The sequence below is a fragment of the Palaemon carinicauda genome, chromosome 6 (assembly GCF_036898095.1).
Source record: "Palaemon carinicauda isolate YSFRI2023 chromosome 6, ASM3689809v2, whole genome shotgun sequence".
In the NCBI taxonomy this organism is placed as follows: domain Eukaryota; kingdom Metazoa; phylum Arthropoda; class Malacostraca; order Decapoda; family Palaemonidae; genus Palaemon; species Palaemon carinicauda.
This window is the reverse complement of record NC_090730.1, coordinates 16308543-16333524: the sequence shown is the minus strand read 5'-3', so window position 1 is coordinate 16333524 and position 24982 is coordinate 16308543. Positions and strand designations below refer to the sequence as shown.

At 35.5% G+C, this 24982-nt stretch overlaps 1 protein-coding gene and 1 long non-coding RNA gene across 5 annotated transcripts in view; both read left to right on the top strand.

Annotated features, from left to right (window-relative positions):
* The window catches only part of LOC137642449 (trypsin Tyr p 3.0101-like), a 126927-nt gene extending 107673 nt beyond the window's left edge, over positions 1–19254 (top strand). For 2 of the 4 annotated variants that reach the window (XM_068375009.1, XM_068375010.1), the window contains exons 9-13: positions 15409–15493; positions 15801–15978; positions 17579–17709; positions 18121–18247; positions 19041–19254. In XM_068375009.1, the coding sequence (XP_068231110.1) occupies positions 15409–15493; positions 15801–15978; positions 17579–17709; positions 18121–18247; positions 19041–19099 (580 nt within the window). In that variant the 3' untranslated portion in view covers positions 19100–19254. Of the gene's footprint in view, positions 1–9027; positions 9144–9383; positions 9488–11501; positions 11618–12046; positions 12197–14763; positions 14930–15408; positions 15494–15800; positions 15979–17578; positions 17710–18120; positions 18248–19040 lie in introns of all 4 variants that reach the window. The other 2 variants (XM_068375008.1, XM_068375011.1) reach the window with 2 other exon arrangements.
* Positions 2515–8683, top strand: LOC137641972 (uncharacterized). The gene is made up of 3 exons (XR_011044618.1): positions 2515–2539; positions 7956–7996; positions 8570–8683. It is a non-coding gene; the product is annotated as an uncharacterized lncRNA (long non-coding RNA).
* Positions 19255–24982: the final 5728 nt, after the last annotated feature.

Below are 24982 nucleotides of genomic sequence, written 5' to 3'. Positions count from 1 at the left end.
CCTGACAATTGATTTAACAATAGAGGGAAAATATTTGATAGTAAAACTCGCTGAACATTACACAAAATATCTCCAAGAATGCTTGGGAAACTTCATCATTATACTAGTTCACACAAAAAAGGGACACAGAGTAGACATGAAAAATTACCGCATAAGTTTACTCTCAATAATATATAATATATTTATAAAAATCACAATATGCAGAATAGGGTTGTTGTGACCTGATCGGTAACGTCTCTGCCTGGTGTTTGCCAGTCGGGGGTTCGAGTCCCACTCAGACTCGTTAGTGCCATTAGTGTCTGCACCATCCTTGCGAGCTAAGGTTGGGGGTTTGAATGAGCCTATAGGTCTATCTGCTGAGTCATCAGCAGCCACTTCCTGGCCGTCCCTGGTCTTCGCTTAGATGGAGAGGAGGCTAGGGCGCTGATCATATAATATATGGTCAGTCTCCAGGGCATTGTCCTGCTTGCTAGGACAATATCACTGTCCCATGCCTCTGCCATTCATGAGCGACCTTTAAACCTTTAAATAGGACAGCTAGACTTTAATCAACCACTAGAAGAGGTGGGCTTTAGAAGTAGGTATTCAGTAACTGAACATATCCATTTAATTAACCACCTTAAGGTCAAATCAAGAGTAAGACAAACCACTATAGATTATATGGTATTTATAGACTATGAAAAAGCATTTGATTGTCAAAACTTAATCAGTAATGAAAGCACTAAAAATACAAGGAATAGATGAATCCTATGTTATAACACTTGAAGATAGCTATACGGGAAGTTTAAAGGTTTTAAACGTCGCTCATGAATGGCAGAGGCAAGGGACAGTGGTATTGTCCTATCAAGCAGGACAATGTCCTAGAGACTGACCATGTATACATATGATCACCACTCAAGCCTCTCTCCTTCCAAGCTAGGGCCAAGGTTTGCCGGGCAATGGCTGCTGATGACTCAGCAGATAGACCTATAGGCTCTTCCAAACCACCCCTCGTTAGCGCACAAGGATGTTGAGGCTGTATCAACCAAAGGAACTACCGAGTTTGAGTGGGACTCGAACGCGTCAGGGGTTTACCTGTCCGGGACGTTACCGCATTGGCCACCTACAGCAACCCTAAAACTGCATAAAATAGTGAAAAATTTTGATTGAGAAAGGAGTTAAACAGGGAGACCCCATCTATCCTGAATTATTTACAGCGTGCCTAAAAGTCTTTTAAGAATTTATATTGGGAAAATGTAGCAATTGACATTAATGAGAAATACCCTAATAACTTAAGATTTGCAGATGACATTGCTCTATTTAGGGAATCATGAGAAGAATTGCAAAAGATGATACAAGATTTGGATAAAGAAACCAGAAATGTTCAATGAAAATTCAGAGACAACAAATAAGGACAGACAGTAAGAATATCCCCAGGACATAAAACCGAAATTAAAAGAAGGATAATCATGGGAGGGAGAGCTTTTGGCAAACAAAATGAGGTTATGAAAAGTGAAAAGTTAAATTTAAATGGTCCAACCAGTATTAACTAATGTACACAAACTTGGACCCTTAAAAGAGCCTTAGAACACAAGCTAGTTGCAACTCAAAGATCTATGGAAAGAATAATGATGAGATGAACACTAAAAGAGCAACATGGATACAAGGGCAAAGTAAAGTAGATGATATTCTAACGATGTGTAAGAAAAAGAAATAGACATGGGAAATCATAGGAGAGTGACATATAATACATGGACATTATGAATAGCAGAACGGGTCCCTAGAAATTGCAAAAAGAAAGGAAAAGACGATGAATTGACAAGGTAACAAAATATACGGCTATAAACTGGCATTTAAAAGGACAATAAACAGATGCTAGTGGAAGGACATGTCTGAGACCTTTGCCCTGCAGTGGACTAGTTATGGATGATATATATATATATATATATATATATATATATATATATATATATATATATATATATATATATATATATATATATATATGTATATATGTATATATATATACACACACACACATATATATATATATATATATATATATATATATATATATATATATATATATATATAGTATATATATAATTTATATATATATATATATATATATATATATATATATATATATATATATATATATATATATACATAGAGAGAGAGAGAGAGAGAGAGAGAGAGAGAGAGAGAGAGAGAGAGAGAGAGAGAGAGAGAGAAATATTACAGGAATATGCTAAGTATATTTATAACTAATAATCGTTTTACAAATCGGCCTAAAATTTATGTTTTCGTCAATCACAAGTGTTTGAAAAGTGTTAATGGCATTAAATATTGCGTCAACCAATGAGCAGTTGCCTTCTGTCTACATATAGAGTATTTAAGGGAACGCTTCAACCTCAGAGACGAACGAACCATCTTCTTGATCCGCCGCTTCGGTTGTCATTCCACTTTCGTTGGTCGCAACGGCAAGAAGACTTCTTCGATGGAATCCATTCCGAGGACCATGGAATCCATTCCGAGGACTTTGACTCTGGTCCTCTTGGTAAGCATAACCATTTTCGCATGTTCTTTTAAAGCCGGTTACAGATCGGGCCACTTCTACAATCGTTCGATTCTGGGAGACATTTAGCGAGTTTAACAAGGGGAATGATTCGTGTCTTTGTTGATTATTGTCTTTAGTAACAGAATATCTGAACGTTTTTTTTTTTTCTGTATTAGATTCTTTCCACTGCAACATACAGTAGATCAGTAACAGTTATTTTCAATAACTGCTCATTTCTTTCTTATAGTTTTATGTCGACCTCACAATTTCTTTGACTGCACTTCTTCTATACTGGGATGACGAGAATTGAGAATAAGATATTTGAAAAGAAAGAGTTGAGACTTTCGATTGAAAAATATCTGAACTAAAAGGAGTGCCATATCAAGGACTTCCTTTTGGCCTTTGTGTGGTCATGTTAATCTTCAATTACAGTTTAACTATGAGAGGAGGCTTAGGTGTGGCAACCATTTAGCAATCCGGGTACATGTGAAGCATTCCTGTTCTTTTATCCTTGATTTTCGCTCAAAATAAATAGATAAAACGTATAATCCTCAAAAAGACACAATAAATTATATAAAAAGATAACTCACTCACCCTGGCATTTGATTGATTATTAACAAGAATGTGAAAATCTCGTATAATATAAACTGCTAAACTTTTCGGTTTGAATCGCTTTAGCGAGATGAAGGAACATTTAAAAAGCCACATTAGTACATGAAATGTGAACTCGAGATATGAATGAAGAAATTCCTCAGTAAAGTCATGGTGGAATATAACCATGAAATTCATGTAGCCCCAAGTGTGTGACAAATCTTTTCCAAGGTTCTGATTGGGTGAGTAACATGTTATCAACTTCAAAATGATTGATTCATATAAAACAAAGTCAAAGGACAATTCACCGAGTAGAGTTCAGTGTAATTAAACTATCAAATGAGGAGAAATGGGGAAAATAAACGGAATTATATTCTAGTCCTCATGAAGAGAGCATATCAACAAAAATTAAACAAATAGGAAATGAATATTATTTTGCATGAATAAACAAGTGAGATACAAGACAGGATGACAACGAATTTGGTCATTATGCTCTACAGAAGCTTGAGCCACTGGGTTGAGATATGATCTCTCTCTCTCTCTCTCTCTCTCTCTCTCTCTCTCTCTCTCTCTCTCTCTCTCTCTCTCTCTCTGATAGGATGTCAGAATGATCTCTGGACCTTTCCCTCACAGGAAAGGTGTTGGCCCTGATTTAGACCAGTTATTCCCAAAGTGGACCGTGGGAAGATCCTAGGACGGTGTATTAAAGAAGGTGGCGTATAGGTGTCGTGAGCGTTTGTCTCTTTGATGGAAAAAGTTCTGGACAAAATCTGCATCACGATCACTTCATTAACTTTACGGAAGGCAAGATTTCGGTTAAACTCTGCTCAAGCAACAGTGCAATTGCATTTTACACATGTTGAAACTGTGAGGGCAGAACTGATGCGAATAATGATAAAAGTTTTTCCTTTCATGTTGCTGATATTGGTACATTTATGTTATAATTGTTGAGGACAAAAACTAGGTTTTGTTGTGGGGTACGTGTTGTTTTGAATTTACAACGGGAGTTGGTAACAAGAAAAGACCGAGAGTGACTAAATCCATCCCCATATCACTGTTTACCTACATTATAGCTCCCTCACCAGATAACGTATTTATACAGTACTGTAAATGTTATATATGTACACACACACACACACACACACACACATATATATATATATATATATATATATATATATATATATATATATATATATATATATATATATATATATATATATAAACACATGTGGATTCCTCTTCATATACAGTAGAGGGGTCTAAGATTAATTAAGTTTTACATCCTTCATATTCTAATAATTATTTTGTTAGAAATAAACACTTTTTGGGCTTCTTGAAGCTTAAATCTTTAAAGATATGAAAAATTACGAAAATAATGAAAAAATATGTCCCATACATTCCTGAAATTATCCCAGAAGGAGCCTTGAAATGTAACACCCGCGGGATTGGTACCCCCTTGGAAGTTTAACAAATCAACAAATGGGTGGATGTTTACATTTTAAGGACACTTAGTAATCCTGAAGGACCCTAACAGTCATTCTTCACTGCCAACCACTAAATTGAAGCATCGCAAGAGGAATAAAACTTGAGTGTCATTTCCTCTATTCTCTATAGTATCAAAACACTTCCTCTGCCCCAATTACTGCATATTGTTAGTCCATAAGATTATCAGCACCAGCATTCAGCTGATCTACCACGTTGTCACACTACCAGGTACCAAAAGACTTATATCATTTTCCTTTGACTGTGTATATATATATATATATATATATATATATATATATATATATATATATATATATATATATATATATATATATATATATATATATATATATATATATATATATATATATATATATATATATATATATATATATATATATATATATATATATATATATATATATATATATATATATATATATATATATATAAATATATATATATATATATATATATATATATATATATATATATATATATATATATATATATATATACATATATATAAATATATATATATATATATATATATATATATATATATATATATATATATATATATATATATATATATATATATATACACACACACATAAAGAAAGGCAGCTTTTATCAAACAAATACAGCAAATTTCACTCTATCACTCTCCCCACGGAACAAATGACAAATTCGTAGATAATTTGTATTTTTCCTAACTATACAAACCTTAGCTATTTACACATATTTGCCCGCTAGCCCTGTCCCCCTGGATAAGTCCTACCTCTAAGTAAAGTGAAGCACTCACTAGTGTGTGTGAGGGGGGGTGGGGTGGGGGGTGTTTAGCAAGCTACCCCTCCCTTACTAGCGGTGGGGTAGTAAACCCTTGATAAAATTCTTATATCTCATCATTCAGCTACGCCGAAGTAATAACCCCATGTAAATAGCTAAGGTTTGTATAGTTAGGAAAAATACAAATTATCTACGAATTTGTATTTTGTCGGCTACAGAAACAACAAAACAAACATCTGTAGTGAATAATGAATGCTTAGGAAATGTAACTGAAGTATGCCAAAGCATCATAGTACTCTATGAAAACTTGTGACAATGAAACAGAAAGATTTGTCTGCATAGCCTGCTAATCCTACAATTTTAGAAGATCTGGGGATTCCTGTTGACTTTCAAACTTATGGATCGGAGAAATTCCTTCTTGCAGATGGAAATGCAAAAATTGTTTCCAGGTCACATGGTGCAAATAATAGAGCATAGGAGCAATTTTTCTTTTTTTTAATAATAGCCGAAAATCACTAAAATCAATAATTTTGAAGTGATTTATACCAGAACGTAACTTAAATCCCGTGAACATGTACACGAGGTACCCTCATACGAAATTTAAGGTATTTGGTGTAAATATGAGGGCACAGGAGTCAAAAATATGAATGTTTGGTCGAAAAATCATCGCAAATAGGTAAACTAACTTTTTTGAACGAAAGTAGGCCAAAAATGTTGATGACTTCCTATCGGTAAGACACTTCCGTATCAAATATCAAGTCATTCGGTTATAATACCAGGGCACAGAAGACCAAAATATAAATTTTGTTGTCAGAAATGGAAAAAAAAAAATATTTCAAAGGTGAATCAATTTTCTTTCAAAACGCACTAAGGTATTTGAACGCTCGACCGTTGTGCCAAATTTCATGTCATTTGGCCTAATAATGACTGAGATGGATTGATTTGAAGAAGAAACATCAGAAAAAACAATAATTTCCCTCTAATAGAGTGAAATATATATATATATATATATATATATATATATATATATATATATATATATATATATATATATATGTGTGTGTGTGTGTGTGTGTGTGTGTATATATATATATATATATATATATATATATATATATATATATATATATATATATATATATATATATATATATATATATATATATATATATATATATATATATATATATATATATATATATATATATATATATATATGTATATATATATATATATATATACATATATACATATATAAATGTATATATATATATATATATATTGTGATTATAAAATATTCTTTTCTTTGTTGATGTTAATTTCTATTATCGGGTTTTATCTTTTCTCTCTTTCGTGACTCTCAAGGAATCCGGAGCTCAAGCAACAAATCACACAGGGTTTTTATCTATGGCCTCTTGCCTGGAATGTCCAACCCAACCTATTTTCTCAGAAGATCATAGCATCTACAACTGGATGGTCACCCACCTCGGGTGATTCATTCAATTGTCTTCATTAAAATAGCTTAGAAAAGGATTGTTATTGTAATCATTATCATTATTATTACTAGCTACGATTACACCCTTGTTGGAAAAACAGGAAGCTACAAGCCCAATGGCTCCGATAGGGAAAAATAGCCCAGTGAGGAAAGGAACCCAAGTAATACATAAACTACAAGGGAATTAATGAATTAAAATAGAATATTTTTGAACAATAACAATATTAAAACCTATCTTTCATACATAAGCAATAAAAAACTAAAAACAAGATGAGAAATAAGATAGAACAGAGATCCCGCGTGTACCTTCAAGCACGAGAACTCTACCCCAAGACAGTGGAAGACCACAGTACAGATGCTATAGTTCAACCCAAGACTAGAGCATATATTCAAAGAATGCCATCAGGGAAAGTAGAAAACACTTGACAGGTGGTTGCTTTTTACAGCACTATCAATCCTGTCTACCATCTCACAGGATATACCAAACACACAGGTCCAATTATATAAGTTCGTGACGTAGAACTAGTAATATGATTTAACGTAATTCACTTTGGTGAAGGTTAGGATTCTAGAAAATGCCGACACATTTTACAACACTTCTAAAGTAAGGTTAGAGTTAACAGAATCTCTCTAAGTTGTATAAGAATCCCTCTTTATTACCTTCCAGTTGTATGTTGTCCTGTTCCCTTTGAATAGGGAAAATAATACTTGATTTGCCTTTACCTAACCTGCTTCTCTCTTCAACCCACCTAAGAGTAACATTAGATGCATATGCATAAAACTTTAGGTAGCAAGGGACTCCCTTGTGTATTTGTTTTCAGTGTAGACATCATTTCATATCTAGTTTACGTTTTCACTGGTGCCTTTTTTCCCAGGACTGTAGGAGTGCTATAATTTCAAATAATTTTCTTGGCATAAGAAAGACTTTTCTATGATGGTGTTTGCTTGTCGGAAGGAGGACTGTTACACTACAAATTGGTCTGATATAACTAATAAGATTCTATCTGAAATATTGCACTTGACATTGCCCACATTTCTTTATTTTATCTTCAGAGCCTCTGGAGTGTTGGCGCCGCTCCCTCTCCCAACGGAACGTAAGTAAACGGGTTTGTTGCCTTAACATCATAGAATTGCAATTTCGTGAAAACTTACGAACAGGATCAAAATGACTCTAATCAGTATCCATCCCATTCTACTATTGAGGACAAGTCTAGTTGCCTCTGAATAAAGCAACTCAAACAGAAACCAACACCAATAAGAACAAAAATAGCAAGTGGTAAAATTGAAATTACCCATAAAATGAGAGGCAGATCACTTTTTAAGGATAATAATACCAAGGAGTTAAACAACAAATAAGATTAAAATTTAGAATGTATTTTTAGAGAGCATTTTCTATATATCATATTTTTTTTCCAAAAACTTCATATGCCTGTTTCTTCCTAGATCTACACTAACTCTATGGCACGGCCTGTTACTTAGAAGTGCAACTTCGAAGAGGTGTATTCCTAAAAATAAATTCAATGGTCAGGCCAATGTCAGTGACAGCTATTTTAGGTTGTGTTAATACAACGGATCTTAATATTTATTTGTAGTCAAACCATTCTTTACCTATAGATCCTACCCTTTGCTGTATAATGATTTAATTTTTTCTTATTCTTTTTGTTCAGGACACCTTTCGCCCTACAGCCTAAGGATGCTGTAGACGCTGAACACAATGACATGTTGTTTCCTCGATTCTTCGACTCTCTCGAAGATGAATCAAGGAATAGTGAACATGGTAAATGTCTTGTCTAACTTCCCTTGAGAGCTTTTCAGCAAACTTATGGAAATTCAATCTTTATGGTTATTGAGATACAAAAATTATATAGAACTCTTTAAAAATTATCCATATGGGGGGATCTGCCACATTAAGCAGATGTATTGCTTGCAGATGCAGGTGTTGTGCTACTGTTAAAACATGCAGATTTATTATTAAGCTTGAAGTATTTTATCTCTCGGAAGGTCTCAAACGTTCGTATAATCTCATCAATTCATTTTTGCAAAATGTCTTCAACGGCAGACTTCTCTAAAACAGTTGCTTCTTATTAACTGACCTGCACTTCCCATTTTTGTCTCCTAACCAAAGTTGGCTCCCTTTTGGGTGGCCTTTACAAACTGGATCCGGGCCAGACCGTCACCATACAATCTCCAAAATACCCAGACCGATTCCCATATCTAGTCATGAAGAAATGGACCTTCCTGGTATGTTCCAATGCAAAACTGTTTCCTGTAACTTGTCATTTCTGAAATTAATAATTTTTTTTGTACCATCCAGCATTTTTACCACCTCAAGTCACACTTCTATCTTTCTCCAAAAGTTTTAAAAGAAGTAAAGTATCTAATGGTCTCTATTTTCTTTTCAAAACCTAAGAGGATCATTTTGATAAAGCCTTTGTTGATGTAGTATCTTAGCTTATTGTTTTTTTTTTTTTTTTTTTGCAGGGAACGTCTACTTCCTCAACCATATCAATTACTTGCACGGATGTTACACTGGATAGCTGCTGGTATTCTTCCATAACGATCTGGGGACTAAATCTCTTCAAAATGTAAGATGCAAGTAGTTCTATTACTAATATAGATTGTTCTAACTACCTGTCAATCATCAACCTCTGTAAAGGTTTAGGTTCTAGTTTGAGAAGTCTTGAAATCCTTTTAGTCTCGGATGTATGCTTGCACGTTTGTTAGGTAGTGAAGTTTAGGGACAATAGAAAAGATTGTAGATAACCTTCTGGAAATATGTTTTTGAAATTGCTAGATATATAAGAAAATACAAATTTATCCAAAGAAGCATGTGCCTAAATACAATTGTGCGGCAAAAGAGTTTTATGAGTTAGTGGAATAGATGAAAATTATGTTAATGGATATAATGGGACAATAAGGAGTGTTACAAGGTATATCATATCTGTTTGAAGGGAAGTCAAGATAGATGTAGGTTTCATGAGTGGAATATTGATTTATATGAAATTAAAAGGAGCTTGATTGGTTGAAAGTTAGAATATAGTATTAGAAGATATAAGATGATAATTGTTCTTAACCATTAGATATAGATCTGAAAGGAGACTATGACGAGGTTATAAGCAACATTTAGTAATTGTGGTTCCAGAGCAGCTTGGAGAAGAAACAAAAATATAAGGAAATCGATTAGGAAAAAGCTTCTGATAGAATACAAAAATAAATTAAAATTTTAATTTCTAATCCTGTCCTACCATTTAACTCCCTATATCCTTCTGAGGACTTTGTTCTCAAATCTACTAAATCTGTTGGAGACAGAATAACACCAATCTCACTAAACTGATATATAGTTTCATTTTTATATGTAATTTCAGGCAATTTGATTTTCAAATATTACTTAACCTAGCCATTGTCTGATTTGCTTTTTTCAGTCTTTCACTAAACTAAATACTTGAATGATTCTACCTCATTAATCCTTTCTCCTTCCAATGATATTTCATCTTCTATTGCATACTCCGTTTTCATCATCTCTGTCTTTCTTCTGTTTATCTTCAGCCCAACCTTGTGTGATATTTCATGCATTCTGGTGAATAAGCATCACCAATTCAGTCCACTCCTTCTCCATCAGCTTTAACTGTTCTACGCATTACAAAATCCATGAGGATAAACAACATAGGTGACAACACATTCCCTTGGAGTACTCAGCTGTTCACTGTCATTTGATAAGATTCCATTAACAATAACTTTGAACTTGCTATGCTCATGAACAGATTTAATTTTACATATTTATGAGGAATTCCAAAATAATGCAGACCTCTCTGCAAAATCAACCGGTGCACACTATCGAACGCTTTTTCATTGTTCACAGGTGCCATGAAAAGGGGATTTCTATATCCTATGCATTGCTGTACATGTCTCAAAATGAATATTTGGTCAGTGCAACTTTTCCTTTTCTAAATCCTGCCTGTTCATCTCTCAGATTTTCATCAATCTTTCTCGCCAGCCTCTTTAGAATAAGCATACTATATATTTTCATACCAACTGACGTAAGTTTCATGCCTCTGTAATTATTGCAATAAGTCATGTCTCTTTTTTTTTTTTTTTTTTTTTTGCTATTTTCATCAATACTCCTAACTCGCATTCGTGAGGTTTTGCCTAATCATGCCACATTCTGCAAAATAATCTTGTAAGATATATATATATATATATATATATATATATATATATATATATATATATATATATATATATATATATATATATACATATATATATATATATATATATATATATATATATATATATATATATACATATATATATATATATATATATATATATATATATATATATATATATATATATATATATATATATATATATAGTGAATCAATGATTAGTTCCTAAAAAATTGAAGACGAAATTGTTTAATCCTTCAACGACAAAATCCCCTGATTAAATTAATAACTCATCCACTGCTTGAGACTTTGATAATAAAAAGTTCAGCGCAGCCCTATGCTTGGTCCCACGTAGCTAAATGGCGTTCTTGACTCCAGAAGAAGTACTGGTTATATTGATGTGTTGCTAAGATCTTTTTTCTTTCCACAGATATTGTGATACACAGAGTACTTTTACGGCCACAAGTGAGAACAATCACTTGAATTTTAGTTTCTTTTCAAAATTCTTGAAAAATTATGGATTCCAATGTACTGTTACTGCTTCAGGTAAAGATACTCTAAAAGTCAACCATTTGTATTTTGTCTTTTATGAAATTCTTATCTTTATGGACGGTGAGGGATTGAGAACTTTTATAGACCCTTGAAGTCCCTTCCCCCTTTTTTATTTACATTGAATCATAACCTAACTTCTTTCTCACCTGAACTAATGAAGTTCATGTCGTTGTTTCAAATCGTAATCCATATTACCATTTCATATAAAATTTTAGCTTATTAACTTATCTATAACCTCAACTAGATTGTTTTCTTAGCTGTCCATCAGTCTTTTTTTCTCCGTCCGTGTCTCTGTAATATTTCTACTTGTTGAGTATCTAAAAAAAGAAAACGTCTTGTGATGAAAGACATTAAGAACTTGGATATTGGTAATCGACGTTGAAAAAATTATGTGGAATATTGGAAGGATAATTTTTCTTTCAGACACGACCACAACATCCACAACTTCAACATCCACAACTTCAACATCCACAACTTCAACAGCCACAACTTCAACAGCCACAACTTCAACATCCACAACTTCAACATCCACAACTTCAACAACCACAACAACACCAGAACCTTATCAATGTCGTAAGTACAGTACTATTGTAAATGTACGAACATTCATAAATCTTAAAATTTTAATCCAATAAAAAAAATCAAACAAAATAATCACTAAATTGCTATATGAAATAACTGACTCTTCTTATGCATCAAGTCATTTCTATGTTGAGGATCTGTCTATTGTGATCGCTATAGGTAATATTAGTTTCCCAACGAGGGAAAAAACCTGATGAAAAAAGGCTCAAGAGGAAGACACTCCTATGAATGTGCAAAGTAAATATCATACTGCAAAAATACACCTACAGCATTCTCTCTCTCTCTCTCTCTCTCTCTCTCTCTCTCTCTCTCTCTCTCTCTCTCTCTCTCTCTCTCTCTCTCTCTCTCTCTCTCTTTTATAGTTCAAGATGGTTAGAGATTCATAAATTACATGAAAAAGCTTCAGGCGTTTCAACCAGACTTCTCTCAACTTGGTCTTCCAAAAATTTTTGCCTTTCTACAAAGCAACAGCAATTCCAAACCATCTGCTGTACTTTTGACAAAGAAACACATAGTCAACAATTCCATTGTCTCTCCTTTAGAAACATCTTCTACCTCCGATTCTGTCTTGCCTTCTTCAAGTAGATGTCCAGAATTACATCAAATATAATTACCAATAGCCCGATCAAGAACACCGCTTCCCATGGTGTTCCAAAATCTACTGTAGATTGCCTCACTGGATCGAATAATTATCATTATTCACCCTCCGAGGCCACGCTCGTCATATTAAGGCACGATATTTAGGGACGTGGTTAAAATGGACAAAGCAATCGCCATTAAGGTAGAATCACATCCTTCAGTGAAAGAAAGCATATCTTTGGCACCACTCCATCTTCTTTGGGGTCAAATTTGGAATAGTCTCCTGATGATGCATCCAAACCTGCAGTTTTGAGACAAGTTCCCTTAGCTAGTCTTCCACAAGGGAGGCATCTAGGTAATGCCATGACTGTGGGCATTGTACTGTGTACTTCAATTGGTTACCATTTACTGATCAATTCTTATTTTGATAGACTTAAGCAAAAAAAGACGGCAACAGTTGTTTTATTAAATGTTTTAACTATTTTTATTTTACAAATTATTCCACAAAGTTTTTGGATTTTCAATTCTAATAACCCTGTTAATAATAGTTTCAGTGTTTCAAGAATAACTAAATTTCATTTTCCACCAACTTCCATTATGAATTTTTTCATACATATTCGATGGAGTTCTTAATCGAGTTCATTTACTCTTTTTCTTATATTACCGAACAACATTTTTGAGAGGAATCATTCATTTTTCTATTATGCTTCACTTTCATATCCATATAATTTTATCATAAACAGTAAAAGTAAATGACAAAGACAACGATTGAAAAGTAGTTTCATATAGCATAACCAAAAATAAAAATTCAAGAGACTAGCCTATTATGCTTCTCTTTTATTGAGGTCCCTTCAGTGACACCCGTGTCACTGAACAGTAAATGATTAAGAAAACGAATGCTCTCCAGAGACCCAAACTTCAAATATTCTATGTAAAAGAAACATTTAGATAATCCAGTTTAGACCTATGTAACTGTACAATGTCGAAGTCAACTATTAAAACTGACATGCATGACCTGGCCTTAGTATCCCTAAAGGAGACATCATCATCTCCTCCTACGCCTATTGACGCAAAGGGCTTAGGTTAGATCTTACCAGTCGTCTCTATCTTGCGCTTGTAATTTAATACTTCTCCATTCATCATCTCCTAATTCGCGGTTCTTAGTCATCAGCCATGTAGGTCTGGGTCTTCCAACTCTTCTAGAGCCTTGTGGAGCCCAGCTGAACGTTTGGTGAACTAATCTCTCTTGGGGAGTGCGAAGAGCATGCCCAAACCATCTGCATCTACCCATCATCATGATCTCATCAACATATGGCACCCGAATGATCTCTCTTATATTTTCATTTCTAATCCTGTCCTACCATTTAACACCCAATATTCTTCTGAGGGCTTTGTTCTCAAATCTACTAAATCTATTGGAGATTGTTTCATTGTCATACCATGACACATGTCCATAGAGTAACACCGATCTCACTAAACTGATATATAGTCTCATTTTTATATGTAATTTCAGGCAGTTTGATTTCCAAATTTTACTTAACCCAGCTATTGTTTGATTTGCTTTTTTGAATTTTTCACTAAGCTCTAATTCTAAAGACCCTCAATTGACCATAGTTCCTAAATACTTAATTATTATCATGATTATTATGGAAAATAATTTAATTTTATTATATCTAATAAGGTAAAGTGTAGCTTGAATTTTATTTATGCTTGTAAAAAAAAAAAATCAGACTAGAAACCATACAGAACATAAGGCAGCACAAAAAACGTGGAATTGTTTAAAAAAAATCGTGTGAATCTAATTATAACCGTAACTTCATAATAAGTAGAAACAATCTTATGCCAGCGCTTAGCTAAGGCAAGAACTTGAAGAGGTGGGAGTAACTGTAGACAGCCCACAATATATAAAAGCTTTTAGAATTAAAAAAGTAAATCAATGGAAAACTTTAGGCACTGAAGCCTCTGATCCTCTTGCATAGAATGTGGCCGACGAAACCCCGTGGAACGGATTATTGGAGGCCAAGAGACAACAGTGCACGAATATCCTTGGCAAGTCGCGATAACTTATGGTTCATCAACACCAATATGTGGTGGTGCCATTATCTCCGACAAGTGGATTCTAACATCAGCTCATTGCCTCGATGGGTAAGAAGTCTCCTTAGGGGCTAATGCTCTATTACTTGGGAGACGCAGAGCTTTCGGTTTACTACAGGTCTTCATCTTCATTCAAGTTAATTTCGTTACTTATCCTGGTATCCTTAATTTCCAGCAAGGCTTTTCTTCAATAATAGATCTAGGTTTATAATATATTCCATAAAAAATGTTCGATATAATAGACCTAATGTTTTAAACCCTAAACCATTCATTTCGATCTCCTTCGTGCAGAAGTATTCTGAGCCATTCATACAATGTCTAAATTATAAAATCTTATAATTTTACGCAATTCACTCTGTATAAATCAAGTTAAAATATAAATTTTAAAAAAGCATTCTTTTTTATCAAACTATTCTCCAGAAAACGTGAAGCGACTACTTCATTAAGTAACTTGGTCTTTCTAGAGACAAACATTCCTTTGTCAAGCAGAAATGACCGTTGTCCCAACTCTTGCCCTTTTCAACTTTCAGATCAGATGTTACTGTCGTAGTCAGGGAACACGACTGGTCAGTAACAGATGAAACGTCGATAACACAAATGATTGTACCCTCAACAGTAAGTCTGTAAACGTTTGCTAATTGGTAGCAAACATTTCTTGATAAAAGATTTTCTTCACAAGAAATCAGAGATTTAGACATTTTTTTTTATCTTTCGGCCTTTCCTAACAGAGAAACTCTTGCTATATGCATTGCGGTAAATTTTCTTTGTTAACCATGAAAGATGAGGAAATTTGACGTAAATAATGCAACACAATGCAGTAAAATCTTCCGGATTTAAAACTACTTGCTGTAACGGAAGGTATATTATAAAAAGAGACAATGTGACGTGGGAAAATAATTTTTATCAATCAATATCATTGCAGATCATCATGCACCCAAAGTACGACCGTACTACTCGTGACCACGATGTGGCATTGATCGAACTGCCCTCTGCGGTCAACTTCTCTCCAGACAACACAATCGCTCCGGTTTGTCTTCCAGATGAAGACAATGACTATAGCGATGTGGATGCTACAGTCACCGGCTGGGGAGTACTTCAAGGTTTGCATGATGAAAAGGCTCCACGTGATAGGAAATATTTGGTGCTACTCTAGTGTGATTCCTATCATCAGGATTCTACTATAGTGTGATTCCTACTCTATTTTTGGGGTATGAGGTGATTCTTACCAAAGGAGGATAGATAAAACATACTTCTTGACACTATTTCAATGTATTTTATTCTATAAAACACGCTGAAAATCCATAAAAGGCACTTTAAACAATCAGAATTAAGTTCAAAATCTCAATCTTGCTGTCTAACCAGCAGGTTGTGACCTGGGAAGGGGAAGCCCTGCCCTGACTAAAGGTTGTGACCTGGGAACTACTAGGTTAGGTTAGGTGGGTTTGTTAGGTTCTGTACCCTTGGTAGGAATCATCCTATAGTAGATTTTAATCCCCATATTGAGGTAGGAACAGAAAATGAGGGTAGGAATCACGCTATAGTAGCACCAAATATTTATTAGACTTGAGCAAAAAAGAGCGGACATTTTTCCCCCCAAAGAAATATGTTGATCTAAATTACAATTTGCGCATGAATCTACCACTTGAATTCAAAATTCAACATAATTTAATTCATTAAGGATTACATGAATATATATTTGTTTCGTAGTTCTGTATTACTGAAATTCCGAAGTATTTGTCTTTATTTTTGTAACATGTTTTCTATTATGCACACATAAGTTGCATGTGGTTTTAAAGGCCACTCATGAATGGCAGAGGCAAGAGACAGTGACAATGCCCTTGCGAGCAGGATAATGACATAAAGACTGACCATGTATACATATGGCCAGTGTCCAAGCCACCTCTCCACCCAAGCTAGGACCAGGGAGAGCCAGGCAATGGTTGCTGATTACTCAGCAGGTAGACCTAAAGGTTACACCGCCTGCATCCTTAGTTCAAAAGGATGGTAAGGGACTTGACGCCGGTCTGGCAATCGCCAGGCAGGGACGTTTCCAATAAGCCACCACCTATATATATATATATATATATATATATATATATATATATATATATATATATATATATATATACATACACACACACACACACACACACACACACACACACATATATATATATATATATATATATATATATATATATATATATATATATATATATATATATAATTGACACTCGAGCTAGGACTGGGAGGGCCTGGGAATGGCTGCTAATGGTGCAGCAGATAGACCTATAAGCTACCCCAAAAAGCAGCTCCTCCCTATTTCACGGGGACTGTGAAGTTATGAACACTAGTGACAAATTTTTCGAGCTGCGAGCAGGCCTCATTCTTCAAATCCATGTATCATAAGTAAATCAGAGACGTTATCCATAAGGCTGGCACATCCAACTGGGCTGAACATTCTAGAATAGATGTAGGCTACTTTTGTGGATTCAATTCAATGCATACTTGATATTTTGGCCAAACTACTTTCTGCTTGAAGGAAAATATAAATATCCATTTTTAAATAAATAACCTTAAGGTAGTTAAGATTAGGTGTGACTTACTTCTTCCAATAGGTCCTTTGTGATGGAAATTCTCACCAATCTTTCTTTCAAATTCCAGGTAAAGTAACACATTAACAACAATTTAACGTTGCAGGTGGTAGCCAGTCTGAGACGCTTCAGGAGGTGGTAGTTCCAACAATGACCAACGCGGCGTGCGCAAATATATTTACAGCGGTCACAGATAACATGATTTGTACAGAAACAGATGATGGAGGTCCTTGTGTGGTATGGAGATTTACAAAAATTTATTTATATTGTAAACTTAACATAGACTAAGTTTCTACCAACTTTCCATTTCTCGTTGAACTAATTGATAATTGAATTGTAAAAATTCATGTTTGTGTGTAGTAAATGTAATTTGAATCATTAGATAAGAGTTCTAAAAGAAAGACACATGAATCATCATATTAAAAAGAGATGATTGATTCAAGAGACCATAAGACGCACGGATAGACAGATAAAGACAGACAGACAGAGAGGAGATGATAGTTTGTGTTTTACTAGAATTATGTAATATCCGTCGTGATATTCAAAACAATAGTTCCCTTACAAATCAATTTCTATCACAGCCAGGAGTCTAATTATTAAGACATCCCCATTCCAGTAGGAAATCGATATGATAATTTCTCTTCACAGGGTGACTTGGGCAGTCCATTGGTGGCTCCAAGCAACACAGATGAAACTTTCATGGTCGAAATTGGAATTGTCTCCTGGGATGGTTGTGGCTCTTCCGGAGATCCTACGGTATACACCCGAGTGAGCAGTAAGTAAAGTGAGGCTAAGATAGTTTGAGAGGTTTATATCCAACCAGCATCATGTCCATGTGAATACTGTGTTGAGAATAAATTTTCAAAGTAGACAGACATGATTATGAAAACAAGAAAATTATAACATACTCCAATGTAAATGTATTGGGCAATTAAATGATATTCATCATTCTAAGAATAAACAGATGATTTATGAGGTAAGTTTAACACTAAATTAATAAATAGAAAACAATCCTGAAAACATTTCATAATATATAGTTGAAATAAAAGCTTTTGAAGATCAAACATCATAAAAGGGGGTCTAAAGTTTCAAAGCTACACTGATAAACAAGTTTCAACACAAAACTCGTATGTAAGCAAAAGAAGACGAGGCGTTTTCCTAGGAACTAAAATTATTGAAAAGTTTTCAGACCAAGCAGTCCTTAATTGGACAAAAGCACAGCAAATTAAAGAGGTATTCATATTTATCAAAAAGGAGCTCAAATGTTTTTCCTGAATGTAAAAGCATACAATGTTATATGGAAGTTTTAAATTTAAAGTAAAAAAAGAGAGGTAGTTTCAAACCCAGATTAAAGTATATAGCATAAGAAAAAGTATTGAACATTTAGATTGGTATCAAGATGGAAAATGAATCCAAAAGATGAAGGAGATTCATAACATCTAAGAATGGCAAAAACCTAATATCTACAGTGATCAATAGAAAACACAATTATTGCCAGGCAATAGTTCACCATTTGTTTTTTGAGAATGTGATGATGAATCAAATTTTAATCCTTTTTTTTTTTTCAGAATATCTCTCTTGGATAAATAAAATCATAGCAGGTTCCGTAACTTGCCCAAGGCCATAAGGAACGTCTCATGGATCACAGCGGACCTTAAAGGAAATCCATCTCCCTGTTTGGACAGTTTCATTTCACTGACTGAGGATTAATGTATTGATATTGGCTTTATAATTATACTCTTCAGTAATTTGTTTTGTGATTGCACCATATATTAAACATTGAGCATCTAAGAATTCTTTTAATTAATTTTCCTTTGTTTGATGACTATTATGACGACCATTTGTCAGTAACACTCCTGTGTTAGTTATAAATGGTCATCATAAATAGCCACATGTGAATTCCTTAATGAGTTACCATGGTGGAGATGGTTTGATTTCAAGCCTAAGTACAGATTCCTGAATTTGACAAGAATATGTATTACTGACTTGGAGTGAACTTACATCTGGAGGCAGGGGAGTTCAGCAGTAGGAGGTGAAGCGGTGGCAACATATTCAGCAGGATGCGAAGTGGTGGTGGCACCTAAGGGAGGACACATGGTGGCGGTGTGTTCAGCAGGATGCAAAATGGTGCTGACACGTACAGGAGGACACATAGTGGTGGTGCATTCAGCAAGAGGATGTGTAATGGTGGCAGTGAGCTTAGGAGGTGTACAAATAGGAGGACACATCAACGTTCCTCTGGATACACTGTGGAATCAGAGTGCATGTGTGGTAGGGTGCCACATTCATGTCGTGGAAGATGAGTCTCAGCAGATTTGTAGGGAAGCTTTGTAGGTGTGCAGGTGCACTGCCAAACTAGTGGTTGCTCCAGAATGATGAAATATAATGTGATCATTCACTAAAGATTTTCTAAGAAAATAATATTTCACTATTTTGCTTTGGGGAGGGGAGGGGAAGCTGGACCTGTAGGACCCTGTGAAGTAACAAGAAAGGCTGATGAAAATTCAAACCTTGAAGGAGAGTGATAAGCTCCCTCCAAGGATAACAGTGGTGCATGAGGAGATGCAAGGTGTACAGCCATAGACTGACGAGAAGTACGCATAGGAGTATGTTGATTGGATATGTGAGATACAATCACAGGGGACACTTCTGAAACAATGAGAGAGAAATCTCATTGGTCTCCCGCATCTGCAATAAAAAGCTGCTTGTAGGAGCTTAGCACACTTGTCGAAGGAGACGGGAAATGAGCAGGATTTTAAATTCTGGTGATGAAAGAGGCACATCCATTGATGCATTATCATCCATTGGGTTAAAGGATCATGAGCCACTGCAACATTCCTGACCTTGCTAGGGAGGGCACGAGACACTACAGTACAGTCACACCTTACTCTTTGTGAGGGTTAGGTAAGAGAGACAGGCACAGATTCGCGTGTATTTGATGCCTACGGTGGGATAACTCCTAACCTAACAAGACACTGCCCATTGTCTACAGTATAACAAGAAGGTAGTTCTTAGAAGAGGTTAAGAGTAAAAAAAACCTTGCGCTCTAATCCAGGAAGACTTGTGTGGCACTGTCAATAGGTGTTGGGACATAGCTAACAGGTAATGTGCTATGACGGGTGAGGAACCTCCATTCTTCTGATGCATCCCTCAAAAGCACTGGATGTAGGAGAGGAGAGAGAATGTCACCTCTCCTGAGAAGGTTGGAGATTTCTACCTCCCTACTCGGGTATTTCTATTACTCCGATCCTACTGGATCCCATAAGTCCATAAATTTTCTGCTAATACTTAAAGGAACTGTTGCCCCTAAAGGGGAATTAAGCTATGACTTTCGCCGGGGCACCCCATTCGGTGCAGCCATTTATGTGTCTATAGGAAGTTGCACTTGAGGAAGGGACATGCTGTTTTTCTGAGTCTTTATCCCTGAATTGGATAGAACAACTTTGTCTCTTTTTAGAAATTATTTACCTTTTTAAAAATGCCAGTTCTTATGGTGATTGCCGGGATTAACTCTAGTGGTTTTAGGGGAAAACCCCTAAAGGTTGTCTCAATGTCGGAAAAACCTTTCCACCGACTCTGCTAAAATCTTGCCACTCTTCCAAGGATGAGGAGGAACCCCGGTTGCAACTAGAGTGATTTTCTTGTGAATACTTGAGGGGTTACGCATAAGCTGGGGCCTCGCGCTCTGAACTGACAAACCAAATTGAAAGGATAACTCTAGGTATATCCTTGGATGATAACCTCAGTGATAACCAGTGGTCAAAGTCACTGAATATCCAGTCAATGGAAGGAGAAAAAATAGCGTGACGTGTCACTTCACATAGAGGACTAGGGTCGTCCGGGGATCGGACTCTAGGGTCTTCTTATTGTTCCCTCATTTTGTGGCATCCTCCCCTGGTGAGACAGGTGAGAGTGATGCCCTTTCTAGCAGGAGTGATCCCGACCTCCACTTGTCCTAAAGTTGGAGGCGCCATTGACTTCTTTCTCTGGAGCGTGATTCAGCATGCTATCATTGGACTGTAGGAAACGACATCCTGATCAACCAGGAAGACAAGGTGATGAGTCTTGCCCCTGCGATAGTTATGGAGAAGGAAAATCCGTCGATTCGGCAATTGTCGAGCAAGCCGTGGGTTGACGATAGTCCTTGATCTTGCAATCCTCAATAGGCACGAGCTGCATACGCGCTGAAAACATTGCCTATAGAGAGAGAAAAAAAAGTTGCAGATTGTTGTGAGACAACAAGATCGGCAGAAGGCAAGAAGACTTGTTGTCAGCAGAAGTCGAAGGCAGGGCAAACGGGAGTAGACCTAGTCAACTGCTAAGACGTCCACCACAGCAACAGCCAAAAACTTCTCACACGATGTCGCCATGAAGCGCTGAGGAAAAAATAAATAGAGGATCAAAATTTCCTCCCCTCCAGGGAGAAGAATAAGTACAAAGGAATAATTCTGATAACTCGTAGAACGAGCATCGACATTTGAAACCGACACATTACCAAGTAATGGAGCGTCGCGTAAAAACACAAGTCATATCTGTAAAGAAAAGAATGGTCATAAAGCAATAGTGGTAAATGGCTAAGCCTTGAAGGGAGAAAGAGAGAGATGTCCGATCTCTACCAGCCAAATATAAAAAGTGACGTGGTTTATTGAACCGTGAGTATATATAGGAGGCTGGGTAGCCCCCAGCCACCCCCTACCTACCCCCTGTTAGTGGTTAGGTAGGGTTGCCACCTCGCACTTAAAATCTATTGGCTTCTTTCCAGCTACTCTAGAAATATATCCATATAAATAGCAGAAAGTTTGTTAGTATGGGAACAATTTCAGAGTTCATTTAAAAATCTTACAATCAGACTGACAGATGATGTATTTTAAGGTGTTTCGAACGTTATTGATGATGGTACCTGGCCCAAACTCATAGCTTTTCAGATATGGTAGTTGACTCACCAAATTCAACACCTCTGGATTTCTGCCAGAAATTATTGTTAAAACCCTTCAAACACCACAAAATACACTAAATAACAGACTTATTTTCTACAAACCATTTACAGTAGTGAGCTATTCTATAATTTTACAGTGTCATCTACATTATGTGCCTTGTTAACATTCCTGGATTTATTTCTAGCCTTTTTATTGGGACAGGACTCATATGACCTTCTCTGCCACAAAAATAATATTTAGCATTCTTAAATCTACCATTATCTTCAAACTATACTCTATTTTTTATAGCGGTGTATATTTGCATTGACTCACAGGGGTGCCCTTTTAGCTCGGAAAGGTTCCTGATACCTGATTGGTCGGAAGTATTTTTGTCCGAACACCTTCATTATTCTCGAATGATTACCAAGTAATGTGAATCGAAACTTATTTATTAACCTATATATCTCCATCATATATATGTTTTGTCAATAAACAATGTTAAAGAATAAATATATTATAAAGAATCGTCTTGGTAAGTCTAAATTTAATAACACAATCCGCCGAAGTCAACGACAGCAGCTTGTTTTCGGATGCACGCTTTGTAATTTTGTAATTTTTCACATATTTTAACTCAAATTGGGATAAATTACACTCAGCATAAGTTAAACATGTTATTATAAACTTTCTTTGAATACCAGAACTTACCAAAAACATGGAATTAATAAAACCCGATATTTGTGAAAACTTAATGGGGAGGTAAAAGAACAGCCTGTAGCGGCGTGGCAGGAAAACGATCCCTTCTGGCTCGTAGACGCAGTTTTTTTTTTTTTTTCGTAATATAGTTCGGCCTATTCCTTTCAGTTTAAATAGTCTTGCATTGTCTCTCTTCGTATTATTTTGCTTAGTATTTTCCCACATTCCTGTTCCTCACCTAATATCTATCTATTTTTCCCGATATCCCTTCTTTCATATATGGGATATCCGCACTACGATTCCTTATTTCTTATCCTCTGTCGAAAGTGATGGCTTGAAGGGAAGCGCGTGCTAGTCTCATTAAAATAGTGTAGAGGCGGGAATAAAAAAATACTATGCTTAATTTCAGGTTTACAGAATAGGTTATACTTGCTACACAGCATAAAATTTATGTTATTATTATTGACATTCTTACTGACGTAAGGTACAAAACATAAGGAATCGTAGTGCGGATATCACATAGGCCTATATGAAAGAAGGGATATCAGGGAAAATAGATAAATATTAGGTGAGGAACAGGAATGTGGGAAAATACTAAGCAAAATAATACGAAGAGAGATAATGCAAGACTATTTAAACTGAAAGGAATAGGCCGAACTATATTGCGAAAGAAAAAACAAACTGCGTCTACGAGTCAGAAGGGATCGTTTTTCCGCCAGGCCGCTACAGGCCGTTCTTTTACCTCCCCATAAGTTTTCACAAATATCGGGTTTTATTAATTCCATGTTTTTGGTAAGTTCTGGTATTCAAAGAAAGTTTATAATAACATGTTTAACTTATACTGAGTGTAATTTATCCCAATTTGTTTTAAAATATGTGAAAAATTACAAAATTACAAAGCGTGCATCCGAAAACAAGCTGCTGTCGTTGACTTCGGCGGATTGTGTTATTAAATTTAGACTTACCAAGACGATTTTTTATAATATATTCATTCTTTAACATTGTTTATTGACAAAACATATATCTGATGGAGAAATATAGGTCAATAAATAAGTTTTTTGATTCACATTACTTGGTAATCATTCGAGAACAATGAAGGTGTTCGGACAAAAATACTTCCGACCAATCAGGTATCAGGAACCTTTCCGAGATAAAAGGGCACCCCTTTGAGTCAGTGCAAATATGCACCGCTATAAAAAAAAATAGACCATAGCTGCATTTACCTTGAGCCTTACAATAATGACTGGTAAAATTACAGAACTACACATAACTACATTTCCAATAGATAAAACAAATTTTCCTACAGTAAATATTGTGGCTTCAATGAATTTTACCTTAATTTCAACCGTAATTTAACCATTTTCCCATTATCACACACCTTTCGTAACATCCACAAGTGGGGAACCTGGTACTTTTGGTGGGCAAAAATAGGAAAAAATCAAAAATTATAAGTAGTTTTTATTTTTCCTAACATACTTACCGAGAACTACTTTCTTTTGGAGTCACTTTCTACCCCCGCCGCCAAGGAATGCGCCCTGAGGGCAGGATTAGGGCAGGTCACTGCTTCTCTGGGTCATTCTCCTCATTAAGTTCGTCGTTTAGCCCAACTTGGCAATGGAAGGATGGCACTCGGGGACGGAAGGGAGGGCCATTACCCGAAAGTAGTTCTCGGTAAGTATGTTAGGAAAAATAAAAATTACTTAAAATTTTTGATTTGTTCCAACACAAAATACTTACCGAGAACTACTTTCTTTTGGAGACTTATACTTTAGGAGGCGGGAGTGCCATTCTGACACTTGACTCGGCACGTAGTGCCTAGAGGGCTATGGAATGCGGGGGCCTATCAGAGTGCGTAGAGAGGGTAACTGCGCAACCTTATGCTATTATCTAAGACTTACCTC